The sequence below is a fragment of the Sciurus carolinensis genome, chromosome 5 (assembly GCF_902686445.1).
Source record: "Sciurus carolinensis chromosome 5, mSciCar1.2, whole genome shotgun sequence".
NCBI classification, from domain to species: domain Eukaryota; kingdom Metazoa; phylum Chordata; class Mammalia; order Rodentia; family Sciuridae; genus Sciurus; species Sciurus carolinensis.
This window is the reverse complement of record NC_062217.1, coordinates 83,296,332-83,318,721: the sequence shown is the minus strand read 5'-3', so window position 1 is coordinate 83,318,721 and position 22,390 is coordinate 83,296,332. Positions and strand designations below refer to the sequence as shown.

General features: G+C 35.9%; 1 protein-coding gene across 1 annotated transcript in view; it reads left to right on the top strand.

Annotated features, from left to right (window-relative positions):
- The window catches only part of Sgcg (sarcoglycan gamma), an 83,784-nt gene that overhangs the window by 28,052 nt on the left and 33,342 nt on the right, over positions 1-22,390 (top strand). The window contains exons 3-4 of the mRNA XM_047554531.1: positions 9,771-9,872; positions 18,524-18,611. Coding sequence (XP_047410487.1) covers positions 9,771-9,872; positions 18,524-18,611 — 190 coding nt within the window. The remainder of the gene's footprint in view (positions 1-9,770; positions 9,873-18,523; positions 18,612-22,390) is intronic.

Below are 22,390 nucleotides of genomic sequence, written 5' to 3'. Positions count from 1 at the left end.
AAAATTGAAATTCATATACTGTGTTAGTCAGATTTGCATCACTGTGGCCAAAATACCAATAAGAACAACTTAGAGGAGGGAGAGTTCATTTTGGCTCATAACTTCAGATATTTAGCCCCTGGTTGACTGACTCCATGACTCTGGGTCCAAGGTGAGGGAGCACATCACGGAAGAAAGGCTCAGTGGAGGAAAGCAGCTCAGCTCATGGAGGGATCAGGAAGGAAAGAGAGAGAGAGAGAGAAAAAAGAAGAAGAGGAGGAGGAGGAAGAAGGACCCACAGGAAGAATAACCCTTCTAGGGCATGCTTCTAGTGACCACCCGCCTCCAGCCATGCTCTACCTGTCTACAGTTACCACCCAGTTAGTTCATTTAAACTAGGATGGACTGATTAGATTACAGCTCTCACAATCCAATTGTCTCAGCTTTGAACATTCCTGCATTAACACATGTCAAAGAATGAAACCGGACCCTTCTCTTATGCCACATACAGAAATCAACACAAAATAAAGACTTAAACTGGAGGCCTGTAACTGCCAAATTCTTAGGAAAAAACATTTGACAAAAAGCTTCATGATAAGCTTGGCAATGATTTCTTTCATATGACCCCCAAAACACAGGAAACAAAAGCGAAAATAGACAAATTGAACTACATCCAACTTAAAAACTCTTCATAGCAAAGAAAATAGTAGAATGAAAGATGACTTACGAAATGGTAGAAAATATTTGCAAACCATATATCTAATAAGGGGTTAATTTCCAAAATACATAAAGAAATTCTTGCAACTCAATACCTAAAAGACTAAAATCCTGAATAGAGGATTATCCAAAAAAGACCATGCAAATAGCCAATAAGCATATGAAAGGATGCTCAACATCACTAATCATCAGGAAAAGGCAAATAGAAAGGCAATAAGATGTCACACCTGGCAGGATGATTATCATTAAAAAAAAAAAAAGACAACAATTCTTGGTGAGGATGTGGAGAACTTGCAACCCAGGCACACTGCTGGTGGGAATGCAAAATGGTACAGCCACTATGGAAAACAGTATGGAGGATTCTTCAAAACCCACTTCTGCATACTTATCTAAAAGAATGGAAATATATAAACCAAGGTCCCTTCTTAAATGTAGACATGCCAAGGAAGTATTAAGGTTTTAAATGAACCTTTTGGAGAGCTCGACTATCAAATAGTAACATTATATAAGGGATTGAGCATTTGCTGAGAGCTGTAAAAATTTAAACATGTACCAACTAGATAGGGTTCTCTACCTAAACTCAGTATAGAAGTTTATCACCCACACAGTCATTAGTCAAGGCATAAGGAAAACTATAATTTTATGAGCAAAGTTTAGCATGGCTTTTTCTATTTTGATCCCCAATGGTATAGTAATAATATTTTCATTATTCAACCCACTTTCTTCACCTCATCATGCTTTAATATTTCACAGTAGACAACAATAAAGCTAACTACCAATGAGATATTCAATAATACCAAGCCAAAATCAAAGAGAAATCAAGAAAATCATCACAAAATGAAAACATAATGACACCATAGGATACTGAGACTTCAAAAAGATGAAAGAATAGAAGACATGAGGACAATATTGACAAGAAACTAACTGAAACTCAAATGAGATTGAGCCAGGTTTTGTCCACTCAACTGGAATTATAAAGGACCCAAAACACGGGTACCTAACAAATCTACTTCTATTCCTAGAATTAAAACTTCATGTAAGAGAAATTTATACAATCTCTAAAAAACACCACCTGTTGAATATAAAGTAATATTTAGGAAATTGTTACAACTGATGCTGAGCACAAAGTTTCTAGAATATTCTATTATATCAATTAGGAAAATGGACATTAAGTGGAAATCAATACAACAAAGTGGCATATTGTATTTTTCCTTATTATATTTTATTTCCATAAAGCTAATATGCATATTAATTTACTTACAGTGCTCATGGCTATGGGATAATATATATGAGTCATATCTGTAAGTATGTTAAAATAAGACATCTTTAATTTTAATGACAAATACTTTTTAAAAAACTTTAGTTATTAATATTTGCTAACAAAATATTGTAGTGCACTTAATGAGTATATAATTTAGCAAAGTAAGATTAATGATTCTAAGCTAACTATATTAAACCTGAAAATTAAATTTTGGAAGTACTTTGGGGAAAAGGGTATAAATAATGAAAGCAGATTTATAATACTGAATGTGACTAAATATTATAATTATAGTATTATGAAATATTTTGTTGGCAACTTTTGTTTATTTTCATTTACTCTGGTAATAAGTAGCAATGCCCTTTTTAGGAGGTCAAAAACCCCAAAGTGGATGTATCCTTAACAAGGATTTGATATTAATTCATTTTGGAAACTAGTCGTTAGAAACCTTCCATTAAGGCCTATCCCATTAAGAATCTTTCATTTGGCAAGAGAATAAAAGCCTTATTAGACAGCCTCTGCAGATATTTCCTTAGATAAATGTTTTGTCTTTAAGCAGTTAGTGATCACTCATAGGAAGCCAGGGGAATGGAATTAGATGGCATTTTAATGACTTCTACTTCAGCCCTGTGATTATAAAATCATCTGAAAAGGATTTTAAAATCTCAGTCAGAAAAGAATGCAATAGGGTAATGATGACAGGTTTTCTGTGAATGCACAGTCCTCAGGAAGGGTCATTAAAATATCACCTTTGTAATGATATTTTCTAAAATCTCCATTTACATCTTATAAACTCTCAAAATCTGAAAACAAAATTGTACAAACTCCATGTGAAAACCTGAAGGGGCAGTGTTTACAGCTCAGAGACTTCCATTTTCTTCCTGTCTAAAATATTTTGATTTATAATAAATGATTCCCAAGTCCTTCCTGATATAAAAATCAATGATATTTATATCATTGTCCATTATATATTTATATCATATATTTATATTTATTTCATTTATATCAATGATATATTTATATCATTGTCCATTGTCCATTTATATCATTGTCCATTGTCCATTGAATATGATATCAATGTCCAATATACTTTACTCATGGATTTTAGGCAAGTTGTATTATCCCACTTTTCTATATCAAAATTCATCATCTTATAAAACATTTTTTGCTTTGAGCAATACAAATGTACTATTTCATACTAACTTCATGATAGTTGTATTATAAAAACATTTGATGGCAATCATGATAACAATTAAAAATGCCTTCAGAGTGTTAAATGTCTTTTTTTAATCTTAATTTTTAAAACTCTACTTGGCTTCTGTCTGTGATAGGCAGAATTCTAAGAAAGCCCCAAGATCTTTGTTCAGTGGAGTTGAGTTCTCGGAATCCCTGTGCCATGAGTGTGTGCGGGACCTGGGGTTTGCTCCCAGCCAATAGTAGATGAAAAGGTTCCCTCTTTCAGTGAGGTTCCAATTACATGGTGAAGGAAATTAGCAGAGATGTGACTAAGGTTCTGAATCACTTGAGTTTTTTCATTCATCAAAACGAAGATTATTCTGGGTGGGCTTGACCTACCAGACCTTAAAAGGGAGAATGTGCCCTTTGTAAGAGGTTTTCTTCCTGATCTTGAAGAGGTGGCTGCCCTGTTTTGAGAGGGTCTGTGTCACCGCTTGGCAGCAGGCTGTGATGGCCACTGACAGCTGAGAGTGGCACCTACTGACTGCCAGCAAAGCAATAGACCTCAGCCCTACTCTGCAAGGCACTGAATTCTACCAACTATCACACATGCTGGAAAACAACCCCAAGCTCCAGAACTGAACAAGTAGCCTGGCTGGCAATCAATTGCGGTCACATGAGACTGAATAGAGAGGACCCAGCTAAGCTGTGATTAGCTCTGCCTGACCCAGGAAAGTTGAAATAAGAACCAAACATTGTTTAAAGCTGCTAAATTTGTGCTGATTTGTTACGGGTCTACAGAAAACAAATGCAATTAACATAGCAATTAACACATTACTGAAAGAAGTGTTTATTTTCTCTCCCAATGTACACTGACTAACAGAAAGGAAAAAATATATATGAAATTATATAAATTATCAGATGATTCATATTCTTGGAAATCTATTAAAAGAAAAATATTTGTTTTGATAAATTGTTGAATATTGATATTCTAAGTAGCTGGGGAAGCAGCAAAAAGCAAACAATATTTTAGCCAAATCTAATAGCACGTGTTTTAACCAATGACTACTTGGGTTGGGCCCAAGGATATCTGGGTCTCAGGGACATCTGAACTATAGAGCAAGTACTATCTTAGGATAGTGCTACTTAGGGTCACCCAAACTTTAAATTACCTTCAAGGACTAACAACCTGACTTGCATGGAGTACCAGATTTCATTCATTTCTCTGTTGTCTCATTCATAATGTTTTATGCTGTCAGTGGGGATATGATGTGTATAAGAGGCACTCTGGGCCTTCACCAGGGAAATGGAAATTAAAGGGATGTGCCTGAATGAGATCACACAATCGAGACACAAATTTCCTTAAAGGTGCAATTTCATTACTTATATCTCAGCAGTGGTCTTACTAGCAAATATATTGAGTAGGATTATATTTTATAAAATTACTTCATGAAAGAAAAGATGACATCTATGCTATTGAAATTCTACTTCTCTGTGTCAATCATTGTTCATTTATTGAACTTAGGAGATCAAATTGAACTGAAACCAAAATTAGTCCTACAAAAGTACTTACTCATTATTTTATAATAGGCTGCTGGAATAGTGATTTGATTTTGTAAAAACATCTTACCGAAGTAATTATAGGAAAAAATATGCTATCATAATTTTAGTGACTTTGTTACAGTGGTATATGTTAAGATACCTTTGCTTTTCTTCTTCACAAGAACTGCTACCACCAAATCCTGGTGCCTCTATTTCTACCTGTCACCATCTGTGAGTGACAGTCGAACTCAGACTGGTGGTAATTTTGCTCTGCTCTCTGAGGCTGGCTCCAGTATGTCTCCTGAGGAAGGGACAGTAGTTCTTCATTTGGAGAGAGGTCTCTAATGAAATTTGTTGTGAAAAAAATACAAAGGAACACAATTGCTACTTATGGAAAGCAACATATAAGAATGGAAGGCAATTAACAGAATCTGGCGCAGAGACTAAGGAAGCCATTCTTCTTCACTGTACCTGTCTAACTTGTGTGATGCCTCCATTGGGCAACATTTTGCCATGGGTTGGTGGGGATGTGCCTGGTGCCAAGAAGCAGCCTGTCCCCTTTTCTTCTACTCTGTTCCCACCTTTGCCCGTACCCAGCCCTCACCATCCTCAGGTGTTCATTGGTATGACCTGTATGCTCTACACTCCTTGCCTCTCTTTCCATGTTTTTCAGACTAGTGAAAACCCTGATTATAGAAAAATATGACACTGGGGCATTTCTAACCAGTACCTTGGCATTTTTCTCAAATTATTTATATCCTTCTAAAAGGTATTATATTCTATCATGCTTTCCAGTCTAAAAACCAAATTGAAATTTTTGATTTATATGTTATTCATAGCAGAGTGGTATTGAAGCAGAAGTCACAGAGAGTAGGAACGTGTGCTAGCTTAATGGCATTTTCTTTCTAAGAAGACAAGGTATTATTAAGACTGAGTTTGGAGGAGAAAGATAAACCTAGAGCTCTTCCAAGTTCAGAGGAATTTCATTGTCACTGGTATCGGTGATACAAATCCTATTATTACTAGTGTCTAAAGATACAAATAGCACTATAGTTTTAATTTTTATCCTAGAACTATGCCTTCAATGTTTCCTCTTATTATAATTTTATATGAGTGATTTAGCCATATTATAACAAATAAAGAAAGCAGAAGCATGCATTGTCTCGTAAGCCACAGGCTCTTGCAGTGAGTGGTGATATTCATCAGCTTGAACTAGAACTGTGATTCACATTCCTGTCATGTGGAGCATTATTATAACAAAAGTAATGGACTTCAAATGTGAATTTACTCACTTTCTTTCCTTTCCCACCAGTAATATAAAACTGTTAATGTCTTCCATTAACATGATTGTTTTCTCTTACAAATGTTAATGAAAATAATGTCTTGAAATCAACCAAATCTCATTGGCTTCAGATTTTATTTGTTAAAACAAAACTTACTTTGAGATACTGTAAAAGAGTAGAAAGAACATTAGTTTTAATTAGGATTATGTTCAATGCATGAATCTTTGATGGCTCATATAAACAGACAAAAACAAGAACTATGTATGATTACAGTCAGACCTTTTTATCTGCAGATTCTATAGCTATGGACTTAAACAACTGTGAATACAAATTTTCAGAAAAAAAGTTGCACCTATATTGAACCTGTACAGACATTTTTCTTGTCTTTGTTCCTTAAACAATACAACATAACAATTATTTGCACAATACTTACATTGCATTAGTAACTCATTTATTATAAGTCAGAGATGATTTAAAGTACATAGGAGAGGTACATAGGTTCTATACAAATACCATGACATTTTATATAAAAAGTTTAAAGCACCTAGGGATTTTGGTATCTGTGGATGGTCCTGGAACCAATTCCCACAGATACCAATGAATAATTGTATTTATGCTAATTAAATTCTCAGTTTATGCTTAGCATAAAATTATGAAGTCCTATGTCTATTTCCAACATGACATTAAAGTACCTGCCATTCCTATTAAACTTCTCAGTGCAAAAAAAAAAAAGTTAGTAGTCACACTCAGACAAAATCTACTACCCCATTTGTAAAATATGGATCTCTGCACAGATGATTTATGAGTGGGACCCATAGTATAATGAGATGGGCCTAAGAAATAACTAAAACAAGACCTACTTTGTCAGTAGTCACCATTGCCATACATAAGATTTGAACTACAACCAGGTACAGTGCCACACACATGCCTATATTCCCAGCTGACAGAGGCTGAGGCAAGGAAGATTACAAGTTCAAGGCCAGCCTGGGCAACTTAGTGAGACCCTGTCTCAAAATAAAAAATAAAAAGTTCTGGGAATGTAGCTCAGAGTAGAGTATCCCTGAATTCAATTGCTAGTACAAGAAATGTGTGGGAGGAGGAAGAAATCATATGCAACTTTCAAATATGGAACTTAGACCAATTTCAGCACAAAATGTTAAATAGAATTTCAAAATGACACTACTTAAAAAATTGGATACGTAGAAGATAATTACCTGTTCTTAGCAACAAAAGCTATTAGAATCTCAAACACGTTTCTTCAGCATAATCCCTCCATGACAGAGTCTGTCACTGACATTCTATTAAATAAAATTCTCCAAAGACTTCCCCCTCTAACTGGACTTAGTGCTGGTCCTACATCCTCTGGAGAGCATTCTCCAATACTCCAATACACTTTAACAAAACCCCACTCTAAATTCTTGAAGTTGTCTATACTATTTTTTTTTTTTTTTTTTTGGAGTGAGGGATTGAACCCAAGGAACTGTCATTGAGCCACATCCCCAGCCCTTTTTTGTGTTTTATTTAGAAACAGAGCCTTGCTGAGTTTCTCAGGGCCTCACTAAGTTGCTGAGGCTGACTTTGAACTCACAGTCCTCCTACCTCCGCCTCCTGAGCCACTGGGATTATAGGCTTGTGCCACAGCTCACAGCAGAGCATGGTACTTCTTTGAATTCCCAGCCAAAATTAGGTACAGTAAATATTTTATTATGCTAAAACACAGGTAGAAATTAAAGAGGCTTTCTCAGTTGTATATGTATATATAAAGTTAGCAATGATCAAGAAGAAATGACACAAATTTAATATTAGATTTACAGGTTAAAATTCTCTAGTTTTTTCCAGTAGATTGATGGACCCAGGATTACTACCCAAATATCATTAATCTATTATTTTGTTAAGATTATACTTAATGGACCATAACTTTTCCTCACAAATTCTTCAATCTCTTTGCAAGTGCAACAAAATAAATTGATCTATAAAATATATACATTCTTTTTGGTTGTTGCTTTCCAAAATTTGTTGAGAGGTATTTATCATCTAACATTGACTTTTCTTTGTATCTCATGTCCAGGTGACTGGTGGCAAGGACATTAATTATGTTTTAATGTATTTCTCAGTTGCTAAGTGCATAAAACAATAGGGACCAATAGATTCAACGTAGACTTCTTCAGGTGTCATCATGGGTCATACTTTAATCTCAGAACAGATTCTTCTGGAATCATCTGCTCCAAGTGCTGCTACACCATTGGAAATATATTGAGAAGCACATTCAGAAAAATGTGGATATCTGTTCCAATTCTCGGGTAGCAGTAACAGACAGTTATGGTAATGTGTGTGACAGCACTGATGATGGTGACCTTGGTGCAGTGCTTTAGGATGCATAATGCGTCACTGCTCAGTAGGTAGCCCACTATTATGCTGTTCATCCAAAAGAACGTATGGGACTACCATTCAGGATGTTTTCTGACATGAAGAGAAGTTCTGACATATTTTCAATTTTGTATTCTGGTAAAATACACATAACATAAAATTTACTATCTTTACAGTCAATTTTAAGTGTACAGTTGAGTAGTATTCACACTGTCGTGCATCCCTCACCAACACCCATCTCCAGAGCACTTTTTATCTTACAAAACTGACACGCTACATCCATTAAACAACTGCTCTTCCTTTCCACTTCCCTCAGGCCCTGACAACTACCATTCCATTTTCTGTCTCTATGCATTGTACTCACTACAAGTACCTCATCAGAGTGGGATCATGCAATATTTGACTTTTTGTGTGTGACTGACTTAGTTCACTTAGTGCAATGTCCTCAAGGTTCATTCATGTTGTAGCATGTGTCAGAATTTCTTTCCCTTTTTAAGTCTGAATAATATCCCATTGTGTGTACAAGCCACATTTTGCTTATCCATTTATGTGTGGATGGACACTTGGGGTGAATTCACTGTTTTCTCCACTGAAATGGTTAGAAGTGGAGTTACAGAGTGAACACAAAAAAGGAAATAGGACTGAGCTTGAGGAAGCCAGCTGTCAAAGACTGGATAGGCAAGGACAAGACTGTAGGAGACTGAGAATGCAATTCTGGGGGTGGGAGAAAGTCTAATGTTACCGTGAAAACTAGAGGAGGATAGTTTTTCATGGAGAAAGAATCCCAATGTCAAAAGCTTCTAAGACAGCCAAGAAAAGAACCTGAAAATGCCCATGAGATTTGATAGCATAGCGGTCACTGGTGACCTCCAGGATTTTGTCATCTGCTTGGTAACCCTTCATAACTATCAGAGTTTCCTTGATCAGAGCTCTCCATCCTCCTGTAATGCTTCTCACTTTTCTCCAATAAATATTTACTATGTAGTGAACATAGTGAACTCAGATGGTATTTATGGTGTTTGGGGGACATGATGGAACTATTCTGTATCCTAATTATGCTTGTGGTTACACAAATCTATAGATATATTAAAACTCTTAGAACTTTACACCCCATGAGAATCTATTTTCTGTGTCTTTATTTAAAATTAAAAAGTAATAGTAATGGTAAAATTCTTTTTTTCTTTTATATGGTTGTGAGGTCTTGGATGTTTATTGTAAAATCATTCTTCAACTCTTATATGTATCTTCTAAATGGTCCTTTGTATTTGCACCAGATTTTTATAAATTTGAACACTGAATAAAAACAAGTAAAGTTTCAAATGAGGAATTTACAGTAAATAACCAAAAGTGTGGAAGGAAATCTATGGAGATATATGTGTGATCTGTGTCAATATCAAGATGTGAAAAAGAAAGTAATAAAAAATTCTGTTTATCTCATTTTTTAACAGACAGGAATGGGTCACTTGCAGGTAACAAAAGATGGACTTCGCCTGGAAGGAGAATCAGAATTTTTATTACCACTATATGCCAAAGAAATACACTCCAGAGTGGTAAGAAAATGATGAAAGATTTAAATAATTGGTTCTATGTGAAAAATAAATAATGATTAAGTACAGAAATTCAATATTGATGGAAGAAATTTTTGTAGAACATACATGTCCATGTATTCATGTTCTGCTCTTTATTAAAAAAAAAAAAAAGCTTGGCTGTTAGGTTGTGGAACTAATCACTGTTATTGTATTCTATAAAGATTTTATTTTCATGTGCTCTGGATCTGAATGTGATGACCTCAGTAATGTGGGCATAATTAACTAAAGATCTTAGAAATGAAAATTTTTACAAACACCATTTAAATTTAATCAGTGCAAGTAACTTAAACGAACTTATTTCAGAGCATTCAAATTATCTTAGAGAAATTAGTTTCATAGTAGTATGTTCAGCATTAGTTATTCTAATTACAGATTATGATCCCATAGAATTATCCATAATTAGATGCAACATCATCATTAAATAATTGTGTGACTTTAAAAGTAAATCAAGATTTTCTTCATTCTCCCAGGAATTCATAAAGAGGAGAGTCGAGAATAAAATACAAAAAAGTCAAATGATTTTTGTAATACAGTCTATTTTTCCTTCTGTGATATCATAAACTGTATTGTAGACATAAACATTTTGCTAGGTTATTGATAAATAATATTATTTGAAGAGTACGGCTTTCCTTTTCCTTCTGTATTTCTAAATGTGAATGATTATTTTGGTATCTCCTGTCTACAGAGGTTATACACCTGCTATAGGGAAATTAGACAGGAAATAACAGACTTACTGCTAAGAAACAGAGGGGCCTTCTGAGAAAAAAACACTCCTAATGTAGACATTGGACTACTCATCTAGCTCTACTACCAGCTGCAGTAGTAACTATAAGTTTATGACACAGCATAAAACTTACACTTAAATACAGAACACAAAGGTGAGATACCAGATGATGCAAAGCATCTAAGTAATTTTATGCAGTACTATATCCCTTATACATGCAGTACATGTATAAGCCTGATTTTGTGAGCTTATTCTGGCAATACAATTAATCATGATGACATTTCAGGGTGTAATAGCCCTGTCATACAGGATCATGGAAAATTAAGTCAGATATGAATAAAGAATTCAATTAGAACATATCCTTTTTACCTGTAGTGTTATTTAGGCTGAACTCTCACCATATTTTGAAAGAGATGGGACTGGTAGACTAACCTGATGATAGAAATCAGGTGACTGTATGAAAGTGAATGTAATATTCTGGAATTAATAACTTTCAGTAACATTTTATCAGACTTTTTCATCTCCGGTATGCTTTAAAAAAAAAAAAAGCAGGGAGCAAAATTGCAGAAATATTTCAGATAAGCACATATTAAAGTCTCATAATGTGGCATTAATGGATATGTCAATCAACACATAAAATTACAGAAACAATTTGAATAGTATGTGATAACAAAGCTGTACAGATTTATGTAACTAATCTGACCTTCCAACAGTAGCAGCCATCAAACAAAACTGCCTCACAACTTCTGAATGCACTGCTATATTAGTTCTCTTTTCAAAGGTAAATCTAGAAAGTAATTTTACACAAAATTACAAAAAATATTACTTTAAAAATTTGCAAAATTTACCACATAATTCAGTTATCTACATTGCTGGACTGAAAAAATGTCTTCATTATAAATATAAATCAGCACTGTGCTCTGACCTGTAACATCTGATTATTCAATAACCCCTTGAAAGCAACACTGAAATAATGGCTTAAACCCATCCACCTCTGCCCATTAACCCGAATACATAACAATTATTTCTGATAAAATAAAAAGGGGTTACAGGTTTAGTATCCCTTATCCTAAATTCTAATAACCAGACTGTTTGGGATTTGAGATTTTTTCATGTTTTGGACTATTTGCCTAAACATAATGAACTATCCTAGGGATAGGACCCAAGTCTAAACATGAAATTTCACTTATATTTCATACACACCTTACACACATAGCCATAAGGTTATGTATGCAATATTTGTAGTTCACCTGAGTTTTAAATGTAACCCATCAAATGAGATCAGGTGTGGATTTTTCCACTTGTGGGATCATATTGGTGCTCAAAAAATTGCATTTTGGAGCATTTTGGGTGTTGGATTTTCAAATTAGCAATGCTCAACCTGTATTAAAAAACATATACCATGATCAAACAGAAATGAGACAGAAATATCTGGGGTTTTAGTCAGGTTATTCATCACTGTAACCAAAATGCCCAACCAGAACAACTTAGAGGAAGAAAAGTTTATTTTGGCTCATGATTTCAGAGGTTCATTCCACTATCAACTGACTCTATAGCTCTGGGCTTTGGGTGAGGAAGAACATCATGGCTGAAGGCCTGGCAGAGGAAAGCAGCTCATGACAAGACAGCCAGGAAGCAGAGAGAGAGCTCCACTCACCAGAGACCTGCTCCCAGTGACCCACCTCCTCCAGCAACACCCTACTGCCTACAGTTACTGCTCAGTTAATCCATATCAATAGATTAATACACAAATTAAATCATTTCATAATCTAATCATCTCACAAATGAGAATTCTTCCATTGTATCATACATGAGATTTGTGGGGTATCTCATCACCAAACCACAACACCTGGTGATAATGCTTTACTTGAAATAATTATCTTTGAGGTTCACAGTCCTAAAAGGAAGCCAGGATAATTTATAGCAAAAACCCACAGAATAACAAGAATCAAAATGTCACCTACATGGAGACTCCAGTCAGGCACTGCAGGAGACAGCGATGAAGGCAGAAAATAGCTGTAACTACTGCCCATCCCTGAATAAAGCTGGACGCCTGTGGTCAGGAGGCCATCAAGACACAAGGCCAGGACTGGAGAATCACTGAGAACAGAAGCCCAATGCCACTATTGTAATACGAGAGATCTTGACGTCCAAACAGAAATAATAGTAAAGGCTTTAGGCAGACTGGAAAGGGAGAAAGGCAAATGCAGTCACACAACACTGAAACGTCAGACCACACAAATAAAACTTCATCCAAAACAAATGCCCTTCACAAAAAGAGAGGATTAACGTAGAAATTAATAAAAATATAGTCAGCTCTCCACATCATCGAATTCTGAATCCTCTGATTCAAACAATCATGAATCCAAAATATTTTTAATTATGTCTGTACTGAATATGTATAGTTTTTTCTAGTCATTATTCCTTAAAAAATACAAACAATGACTATTTACTTAGCATTTACATTGTACTAGGTATTACAAGTCATCGAGAGATGATTTAAAGTATACAGGAGGCTTTGCATGGGTTTTGTGCAAATATCACACCATTTATATGAGGACCTTGAGCATCCTTGGATTTTGATGTCCTCAGGAATCTCGAATCAATCCCCTGCAGTCACCAAGAGATCACTCTGTATCATTTTGTTGTTAATATAGATGCACAGTCGTTTCTGGCCTGTGATTATATCAATCAAGAGTGCTTTGCCTTGTGAGCAACAGGGTACTCAGCTAACAGTGTCATAAACTAACAAAAGCTGTTTTATTCTTATTTAACAAGAAGCAGGAGGGGCAAGGACAGCACTGGTTTGGTACTCAGCAGTGTTGGCTCCCGTGTCTTTGCCATCCTCTGCTCCCCCTCATCCCCTCACTAGACGTCTGCCAGACCACGTCCAAGCCACATGGCTGAGACATTGGCCATGTCAGTGCCTATGTGCCTTTCATCGGAAAGCAAGAGCTTGCCTAGAAACTCCCCACCCTGCCCTCAGCAGACCGCAGCTCACATCTCATTGACAGAGATGTCACTTGGGTACCCTCAGCTATGGGGAAACAAGCACTTAGCTTTCCTGCCTTCCCAGTAGAAGGCAACCCTCTTCCAGTAGAAGAGTTGGACAGTGCCTGTTGGTTCAGAGGACCAAGAGTGAACCCCAGGAAAGCTGACTTTGTGTAGGCAAGGCGGTGAATCTTGCAGCTCTAACCTGGGCCCTGCCCTCCCATCCGACAGAAAGGTAGGAAAGAGACTGGGCATGTAAAGATTCCATCCCATAATGGAATTGTCCTTGCTACGTGTGACATTGCATAAGCAGTAAGGTAGTCTCTCAGAACTCAATTACCTCATCTCTATATTAGGTTCTACTTCATAATGTAGAAGATGAAATGAGGGAATCCCAGCTAAAATTTTTGGTGACATGTTAGCTCTTTTAATGATATTAAAAGAGTTTTTTCTTTCTCTTTTGTTTTTTTTTTTTAAATTTGTTCTAATTTGTTATACATGATAGTTGAATGCCATTTTGACACATTGTACACAAACAGAGCATAACTTCTCATTCCTCTGGCTGTACATGGTACAGAGTTATACCAGTGGTGTATTCATACACATATATAGGGTAATCATGTCCATGTTATTCCACCATCCTTCCCACCCCAAAAACCCCTCCCCTCCCCTCACTTCCCTCTGGCCAATCCAGTTCTCCAATTCCCTACCCCACATTATGGATCAGCATCCACTTATCAGAGAAAATATTCAGTCTTTAGTTTGGTGGGGGGAGTTGGCTTATTTTACATAGCACAGTATTCTCCAGTTCCATTCATTTACTGGCAATTACCATAATTTCATTCTTCCTTAAGGCTGAGTAATATTCCATTGTGTATATATTCCACAGTTTCTTTATCCATTCATCTCTTGAAGGGTATCTAGGTTGATTCCATAGTTTAGCTATTGTGAATTGAGTTGCTATAAACATTGATGTGGCTGTAGTATGTTAATTTTTAGTCCTTTGGGTATAAACCCAGGAATGGGATAGCTGAGTCAACTGGTGGTACCATTCCAAGTTTTCTGAGGAATCTCCATACTTCTTTCCAGAGTGATTGCACTAATTTGCAGTCCCACCAGCAATGTATGAGTGTACCCTTTTCCTTACATTCTTGCCAACACTTATTGTTGTCTGTATTTTTTAAATTTATTTTTATTGTAAACAAATGGGATACATGTTGTTTCTCTGTACATGGAGTAAAAGCATACTATTTGTGTAATTATACATTTACATAGGGTAATGTTGTTTGATTCATTCTGTTATTTTTCCCTTCCCCCCACCCCTCCCACCCCTCTTTTCCCTCTATACAGTCCCTCCTTCCTCCATTCTTGCCGCCTCCCCCCCCATTATGTATCATCATCCACTTATCAGCGAGATCATTCTTCCTTTGGTTTTTTGAGATTGGCTTATCTCACTTAGCTTGATATTCTCCAATTTCATCCATTTGCCTGCAAATGTCATAATTTTATTCTTCTTTATGGCTGAATAATATTCCATTGTATATATATACCACAGTTTCTTTATCCATTCGTCAATTGAGGGGCATCTAGGTTGGTTCCACAATCTGGCTATTGTGAATTGAGCAGCTATGAACATTGATGTGGCTGCATCTCTGTAGTATGCTGATTTTAAATCCTTTGGGTATAGGCCAAGGAGTGGGATAGCTGGGTCAAATGGTGGTTCCATTCCAAGCTTACTGAGGAATCTCCACACTTGTTGCTTGTATTCTTGATAATTGCCATTCTGACTTGAGTGAGATGAAATTGATTTGCCCTTCTCTAATTGCTAGAGATGCCAAACATTTTTTCATATATTTGTTAATTGATTGTATTTCTTCTGTGAAGTATCTGTTCAGTTCCTTAGCCCATTTATCGATTGTGTTATTTGGTTTTTTGGTGTTAAGTTTTTTGAGTTCTTTATATATCCTGGATATTTGTGCTCTATCTGATGTGTGTGTGTGGCAAAGATTTTCTCCCATTCTGTAGGCTCTCTTTTCACATTATTGATTGTTTCCTTTGCTGAGAAGAAGCTTTTTCGTTTGAATCCATCCCATTTACCATCCCATTTATTGATCTTTGATTTTACTTCTTCAGTTTAAGAGTCTTGTTAAGCAAGTCAAGTCCTAAGCCGACATTATGAAGATTGGGGCCAACTTTTTTTCCTATTAGAAACAGGGTCTCTGTTTTAGTGCCTAAGTCTTTGATCCACTTTGAGTGGAGTTTTATGCAGGGTGAGATATAGAGGTTTAGTTTCACTTTGCTACATATGGATTTCCACTTTTCCTAGCACCATTGGTTGAAGAGGCTATCTGTTCTCCAGTGTATGTCTTCGGTGCCTTTGTCTAGGATGAGATAACCGTATTTATGTGGGTTTGTCTCTGTGTCTTCTACTCTGTACCATTGGTGTACATGTGTATTTTGGTGCCAGTATCATGCCATGTTTGTTACTATGACTCTGCATTATAGTTTAAGTTCTGGTATTGTGATGGCTACTACTTCACTCTTCGTGCTAAGGATTGCTTTGCCTATTCTGGGTCTGTTATTTTTCCAAGTGAATTTCATGATTGCTTTTTCTAGTTTTATAAAGAATGTCATTGTAATTTTAATAGGAATTGCATTAAATCTTTATAATGCTTTTGGCAGTGTGGCCATTTTGACAACATTAATTCTACCTATCCAAGAGCATGGGAGATCTTTCCATCTTCTAAGGTCTTCTTCAATTTCTTTCTTTAGTGTTCTGTAGTTCTCTTGTAGAGATCTTTCACCTCTTTTGTTAGATTGATTCCCAAGTTTTTTTTTTTTTTTTTTTTTTTGAGACTGTTACGAATGGAGTAGTTTTCCTAATTTCTCTTTCAGTGGATTCATTGCTGATGTATAGAAATGTATCTGATTTACTGGTATTGATTTTATATCCTGCTACTTTGCTGAATTCCTTTATTAGTTCTAGAAGTTTTCTGGTGAAATTTTTTTGGCTCCTCTAAATACAGAATCATGTTTTAGGCAAATAGTGATAATTTGGGTTCTTCTTCTCCTATTGGTATTCCTTTAACTTCTTTCATCTAATTTCTCTGGCTCGAGTTCCAAGGACTATGTTGAATAGAAATGGTGAAAGAGGACATCTGTGTCTTGTTTCAGTTTTTAGAGGGAATGCTTTCAATTTTTCTCCATTTAGAATGATGTTGGTCTTGGGCTTAGCATAGACAATTTTTACAATGTTGAAGTATGTTCCTACTATCCCTAGTTTTTCTAGTGTTTTGAACATGAAGAGATGCTGTATTTTGTCAAATGCTTTTCCTGCATCTATTGAAATAATCATATGATTCTTGTCTTTAAGTCTATTGATATGATGAATTACATTTATTGATTTCCATATATTAAACCAATCTTGCATCCCTGGAATGAATCCCTCTTGATTGTGGTGCACTATCTTTTTAATATGCTTTTGTATGTGATTTGCCAGAATTTTATTGAGAAGTTTTGTATCTATGTTCATCATAGATATTGGTCTGAAGTTTTCTTTCCTTGATGTGTCTTTGTCTGGGTTTGGTATCAAGGTGATACTAGCCTCATAGAATGAGTTTGGAAGGGTTCCCCCCTTTTCTATTTCATGGAAAAATTTGAGGAGCATTGGTGTTAATTCTTCTTCGAAGCTCTTGTAGAACTCAGTTGGGTTCTGGTTCTAAGCTTTCCTTGGTTGGTAGGCTAGAACTAAATAATACAATCAATTACTTAGACTTACTGGGTAAAATGTATGACACTTGAAATATCATGTAATTTCCTATCATTTTGAAAGATATTCAGTTCTTCTGAGTGAAACATTAGCCCCTGTGTCCAACAGCCAGATTACTGCAGGCCTGTTAAATGCAATTGTTTATATAAATGCAAGCAATCTTCTATAAAACATAGGCAACCATTCAAAATTACAATAACCCAGAAAACACTTACTTGCTCATAACATTACTTTAACTACCAACAAAAAGTTCAAAAAACAAAGACACCCAACAAATTGTTAAAACTTATTTAAAAATTAAATGTATTTTTAACTGACACATAAAACCATAAACATTACTTATATTAATGCAGTACTGGGTGATGTTTGATACATTTATACATTATGTAATGTTTAAATCGGGTTTCAAAGGGAAATACTGGATAATGATCCTGGTCAAATTATATTGGTGTATTGTGTGCATGTATAAATATGTAAAACCAAATCCCATCAATATGTACAATTATAAAGCATCAATAAAAAATTTTAAGTGTGAAGCAGAAATATAAATAAATAAATCAGGCTAAATATATCTATCCCCTCAAATGTTTATCATTCTTAATGGTGAAAACATTCAAAGTTATTTCTTCCAACTTTTTAAAATGGACAGTACACTACTGTTATCTGTAGTCACCCTACTGTGCAATAACACTCAAAACTTCTTTTGCCTAATTCTAACTTGGCACCCATTGATCAACCTCTTCCCATTCACCCTCCATCTATTCTCCAATTTCTCATCTTAAAATATGTCTTCTTTGGATGAAAATAACAACAAAAATATTTGAATTCCTTGGAAAGGGAAAACACTAATTTGAACTTGATCATATTAGACATTTACCTTGAAAAGTGATTGGCACATTGTAAACAGTGCACATAGCATTATAAACCCATGAGATTGTTATATTTTATGAAAAAAATTAATACATTTATTCCCTTAACACAATATAATCCAGGATTTTTTAACAGCTTTATCCAAAAATTTATAGGGTCCTAGGATCTGTGACAATGGAGAAATTTTATATAAATCTGAATCTATCTACAGATATGAAGATATGATTTATTTTACTGACTTGGTAAATCTCTTTCTAGGACTCGTCTCTGCTTCTGCAGTCAACTCAGAATGTGACCGTAAATGCACGCAACTCAGAAGGGGAGGTCACAGGCAGGTTGAAAGTGGGTGAGTCCAACTTGTCTCAGCACTATGCATGCACAAGACCCACACAGATAAACTATTTTTTATTCTAAGGAACTTGAAGCCTATTTATGAGTAATAAATCATAAATTTTCTAAATTTCATGTTGTGTTGACCACAGAGAATGGTTAAATTTTTTTGTTTCCAAGAAATAGAAGAACTTTCAACATAGGGAAAGGAAGAGAATATTTGTTACAGCACACACACACACACACACACACACACACACACACACACCCCTCCTTTCAGTAACCAAAGGAACCAAAGTAGCTGGTCTCAAGAGAAGAGACACCAGGGTCTGAGCACCAAAAGCATATACATATTCTTTTCCTCCCTTCTTCACGTCCTGCCTTCTTTCTCCTGTTCACTCCTCTTCTCTCTTCTGCTCTCTCTCCTTCTCCCCATATGCTCCATTCTCCTTTCCAGTGTATCTTTACCCATCAGTTCCTTTGGGGTATATGGCTGCCTCACTTCTGTCTCTACTGATCCTGCAGGGCTCCCTGGTTCTCATCTGCATGGCTGTCATTCTCAGCACCAATCAGTCTAGTCTCAAATTATGCAAATTCTAAAATCTTGGCAAAGTGCCCTTATTAACACACTTCAATCATTCAACCAACTGCCTTTGAGTCAGCTATGTACACCTATCCAATCCACTAAGGACAGAGAATAAGGTCACCTAGTAATGAGGTCACATGGAAACTGACAGAAGGAGAAAAGGATGAGCAAGAAAGAGTATACACTTGACCCTCTTTATCTGTGGGCTCCTCATCCTCAGATTCAACCAACCACAAATGGAAATTAGTTTTAAATTATATCTATTCTGAACATGTACAGATTTTATTTTCTTCTCATTATGTTTTAAACAATATGCTATAGCAATTATTTTCATGGCATTTACATTGTATTAGGCATTTTAAGTCATCTAGAGAAGATTTAAAGCATAGAGGAGTATTGTGAGGCTATATGCAAATACTGTGCTATTTTATATAAGGAACTTGAGCATCTGTGAATTTTGGCATCTACGATGATCCTGGAACCAATTCCTCATGGATTCTGAGAAGCAACTATAGACGGTAGAAATAACAAAAGAGCAACCTATCATTCTCTATACCTCAACCCTATACAGATTTGCCAAATCTAGGAAATTAGATGGCCCTTGTGATTATCAGGAGATAGGTAAAAGGTTCACTGCCAACACAAGCAAATAACTTCCATTGCAGCGGAAACAGCATATATTTACCATATAATAAATTTTATTACACTGATACAAGGTATTTCATATTTTATGTTCTATTTTAATTTTTATAGCTTATTCTGAATAATAATTACATTTTTCTTTCACTTAAAAATGAAATGTTTGATCACTCAGTCCAGTGAAATTTCTAGTTGATCTAGAAATGGACCCAAGTTTACCCAACGACATCCACATTCTTGAAACTTGGGAATATCAAATTCTATTTTCTTGATGAGTTATATAGTATTATGATTTTTATCATTTCTTTAAATTCTTAACTAACTAGCTTTTAAGCATTTGCAGGGATTTTGCTCATTTGTCTCATTCATACAAAAATGCATATTGAATGCCTGTGTGCTAGTTTCTATACGCTATCACATCATAACATGTGAAGAGTATGCAGTTTTCACTTAGAAGCATCAAAAGTAGAAGAATCTTTTACTCTCATAAAACTTAATGAGCAAAAATACTCATTTGCTTATTTATCTTTTTATTAAATGTGGTTTTACATATAGCATACAAAGAGCTCAGAGAGAATACAAACATGCCTCTCATTTTATAGGTAGACAAATGCAAGTACTGAAAAGCTGTATTCTATTTGCTGCAAACATGGTTTCCATTTCTGTCACCAAGGAATGACTGGGTGTTACACAGTTGTTTTTGGTTTTGTTTTGTTTTTTTTCCAGTTACCCATTGAAATTACTTTGGTCCAAACTGTAAACCTCAGATCTTTAGTTTTGAATTCATACCTCATTTATTTCTAAATTTGTCACTTATTTTAAACCTTTGTTCAGAAAGTCTATTATGTTGAGGACCTTGAGATAGGAAGTGTCACTCAACTCACCAAATTCAAGAGCCTTTTCAGTAAATGACTTCCCACAGTCACAATCCTTCCAGCCTCACATTTCCTGGAAGATGTTAACTTTAGCCAATTTGGATATTAAGATGTAATTTATGGGAAGTAGCCAAATTAATCCTATTTAATTAAAGAAATAGCTATTTTCTACTCAACCACTAGGGGTGGGGAGACATGCAATAAAATCAAAATCAAAAATCCTGACCAAATTCAAAGGAAATCAAACATTACAAAGCATGTACTAGGAACTAGCATTTCAAATCTTTGAACTAGAAGATGCCAAATCATAAGCAATAACAATGGGGTCTTACTGCAGATACATGCAGCTGTGGTTACAACTAATATTCCTTTCATTTCAAATAACAGAAATCAATCATGGTTATCTTAAAATAAAACACACACCAAGAAGTGTGCAAACTGCACCGAGGCCGGTTGGTAAGGCTAAGAGATGGATTTTCTGAGAACCAAGCCAGGCTACAACTAATGTGTCCTGTAGAAACAACCACCATGACTAGGTAGAAACATGTCCCAGGTACAAAATCTGATTAGCAAAATCCCTGACCTTTACCTCCATGAGTGTCTGCAGTTGTCTAATCACTACAAATGCAATATGGAGATCTTCAAACCACAATGAAATAAACACAGTAGGTGTGTTAATCAGTGTTTCATCACTGTTGCCAAAACACCAGACAAGAACAACTTAGGGCAGGAAAAGTTTACTTTGAACTAACAGTTTCAGAGGTACAGTTCATGGTTAACCAACTCCATTGCTCTGGGACCCATGGTGAGGTGGAGCATCATGGAAGAAGTACATGGCAGAGGAAAGTTGTTCACCTCATTGTAGCCAGGAAGCAGAGACAGAGAGAGAAGGGGAGGAGCCCAGAGACAAGATATAATCTCCAAGGGCATGTCTCCAGCAACCTACTTCTCCAACCATACCCCACTTGCCTATAGTTACTACCCAGTACAGCCACACTTTCAAATTATCAACCCATTAGATGTATTAATCCACCAATTAGGTTACAGCTCTCATAATCATTTCACCTCTGAACATTGTAACTTTATCTCATACATGAGCCTTTGGGGGACCCTCATATCTAATCCATAACATTCAACCCCTGTCCCCCAAAACTGCATGTCCATCTCATGATGCAAAATGCATTTAGTCTATCTTTAAGAGTCCCCATCGTCTTAACAGTTTCAGTGATGGCCAAAAGTGCAAGTCTAAAGCTGCCACTGAACCATAAGGCAAACTCTTGGTTGCGAGCCCCTGTAAAAGTCAAAAATATCACAAACATCCAACATACGTAGCACAGAGTAAACTTTTCCACTTTAAAAGGGAGAAAGAGGGGCATAGAAATAAGGAATGGAACCAAAATAAGAATGAAACCAGCCAGACAAACCTTAGTTCCTGCAGCTCCGTGTTTGACATCAGGGGCATGGCAGTGAGATGTGATCTATAAAGGGCTGTGCATTCCTACTCCTATGGCCCTACCAGTTGTAGCCCACATGACCTCTCTCTTAGGCTAGCTCTGTCTACAGCTGGCAGCTTTTTTATTTTGGCAGACAGTTCCCATTACTGGCATCTGTTAATTTCTAGGGTCTCTACTTTGACTTCAGCTTTACCTTGACTGCTGTATGCATCACCCTCTCAGAGTAGCCCACAGGGATTTT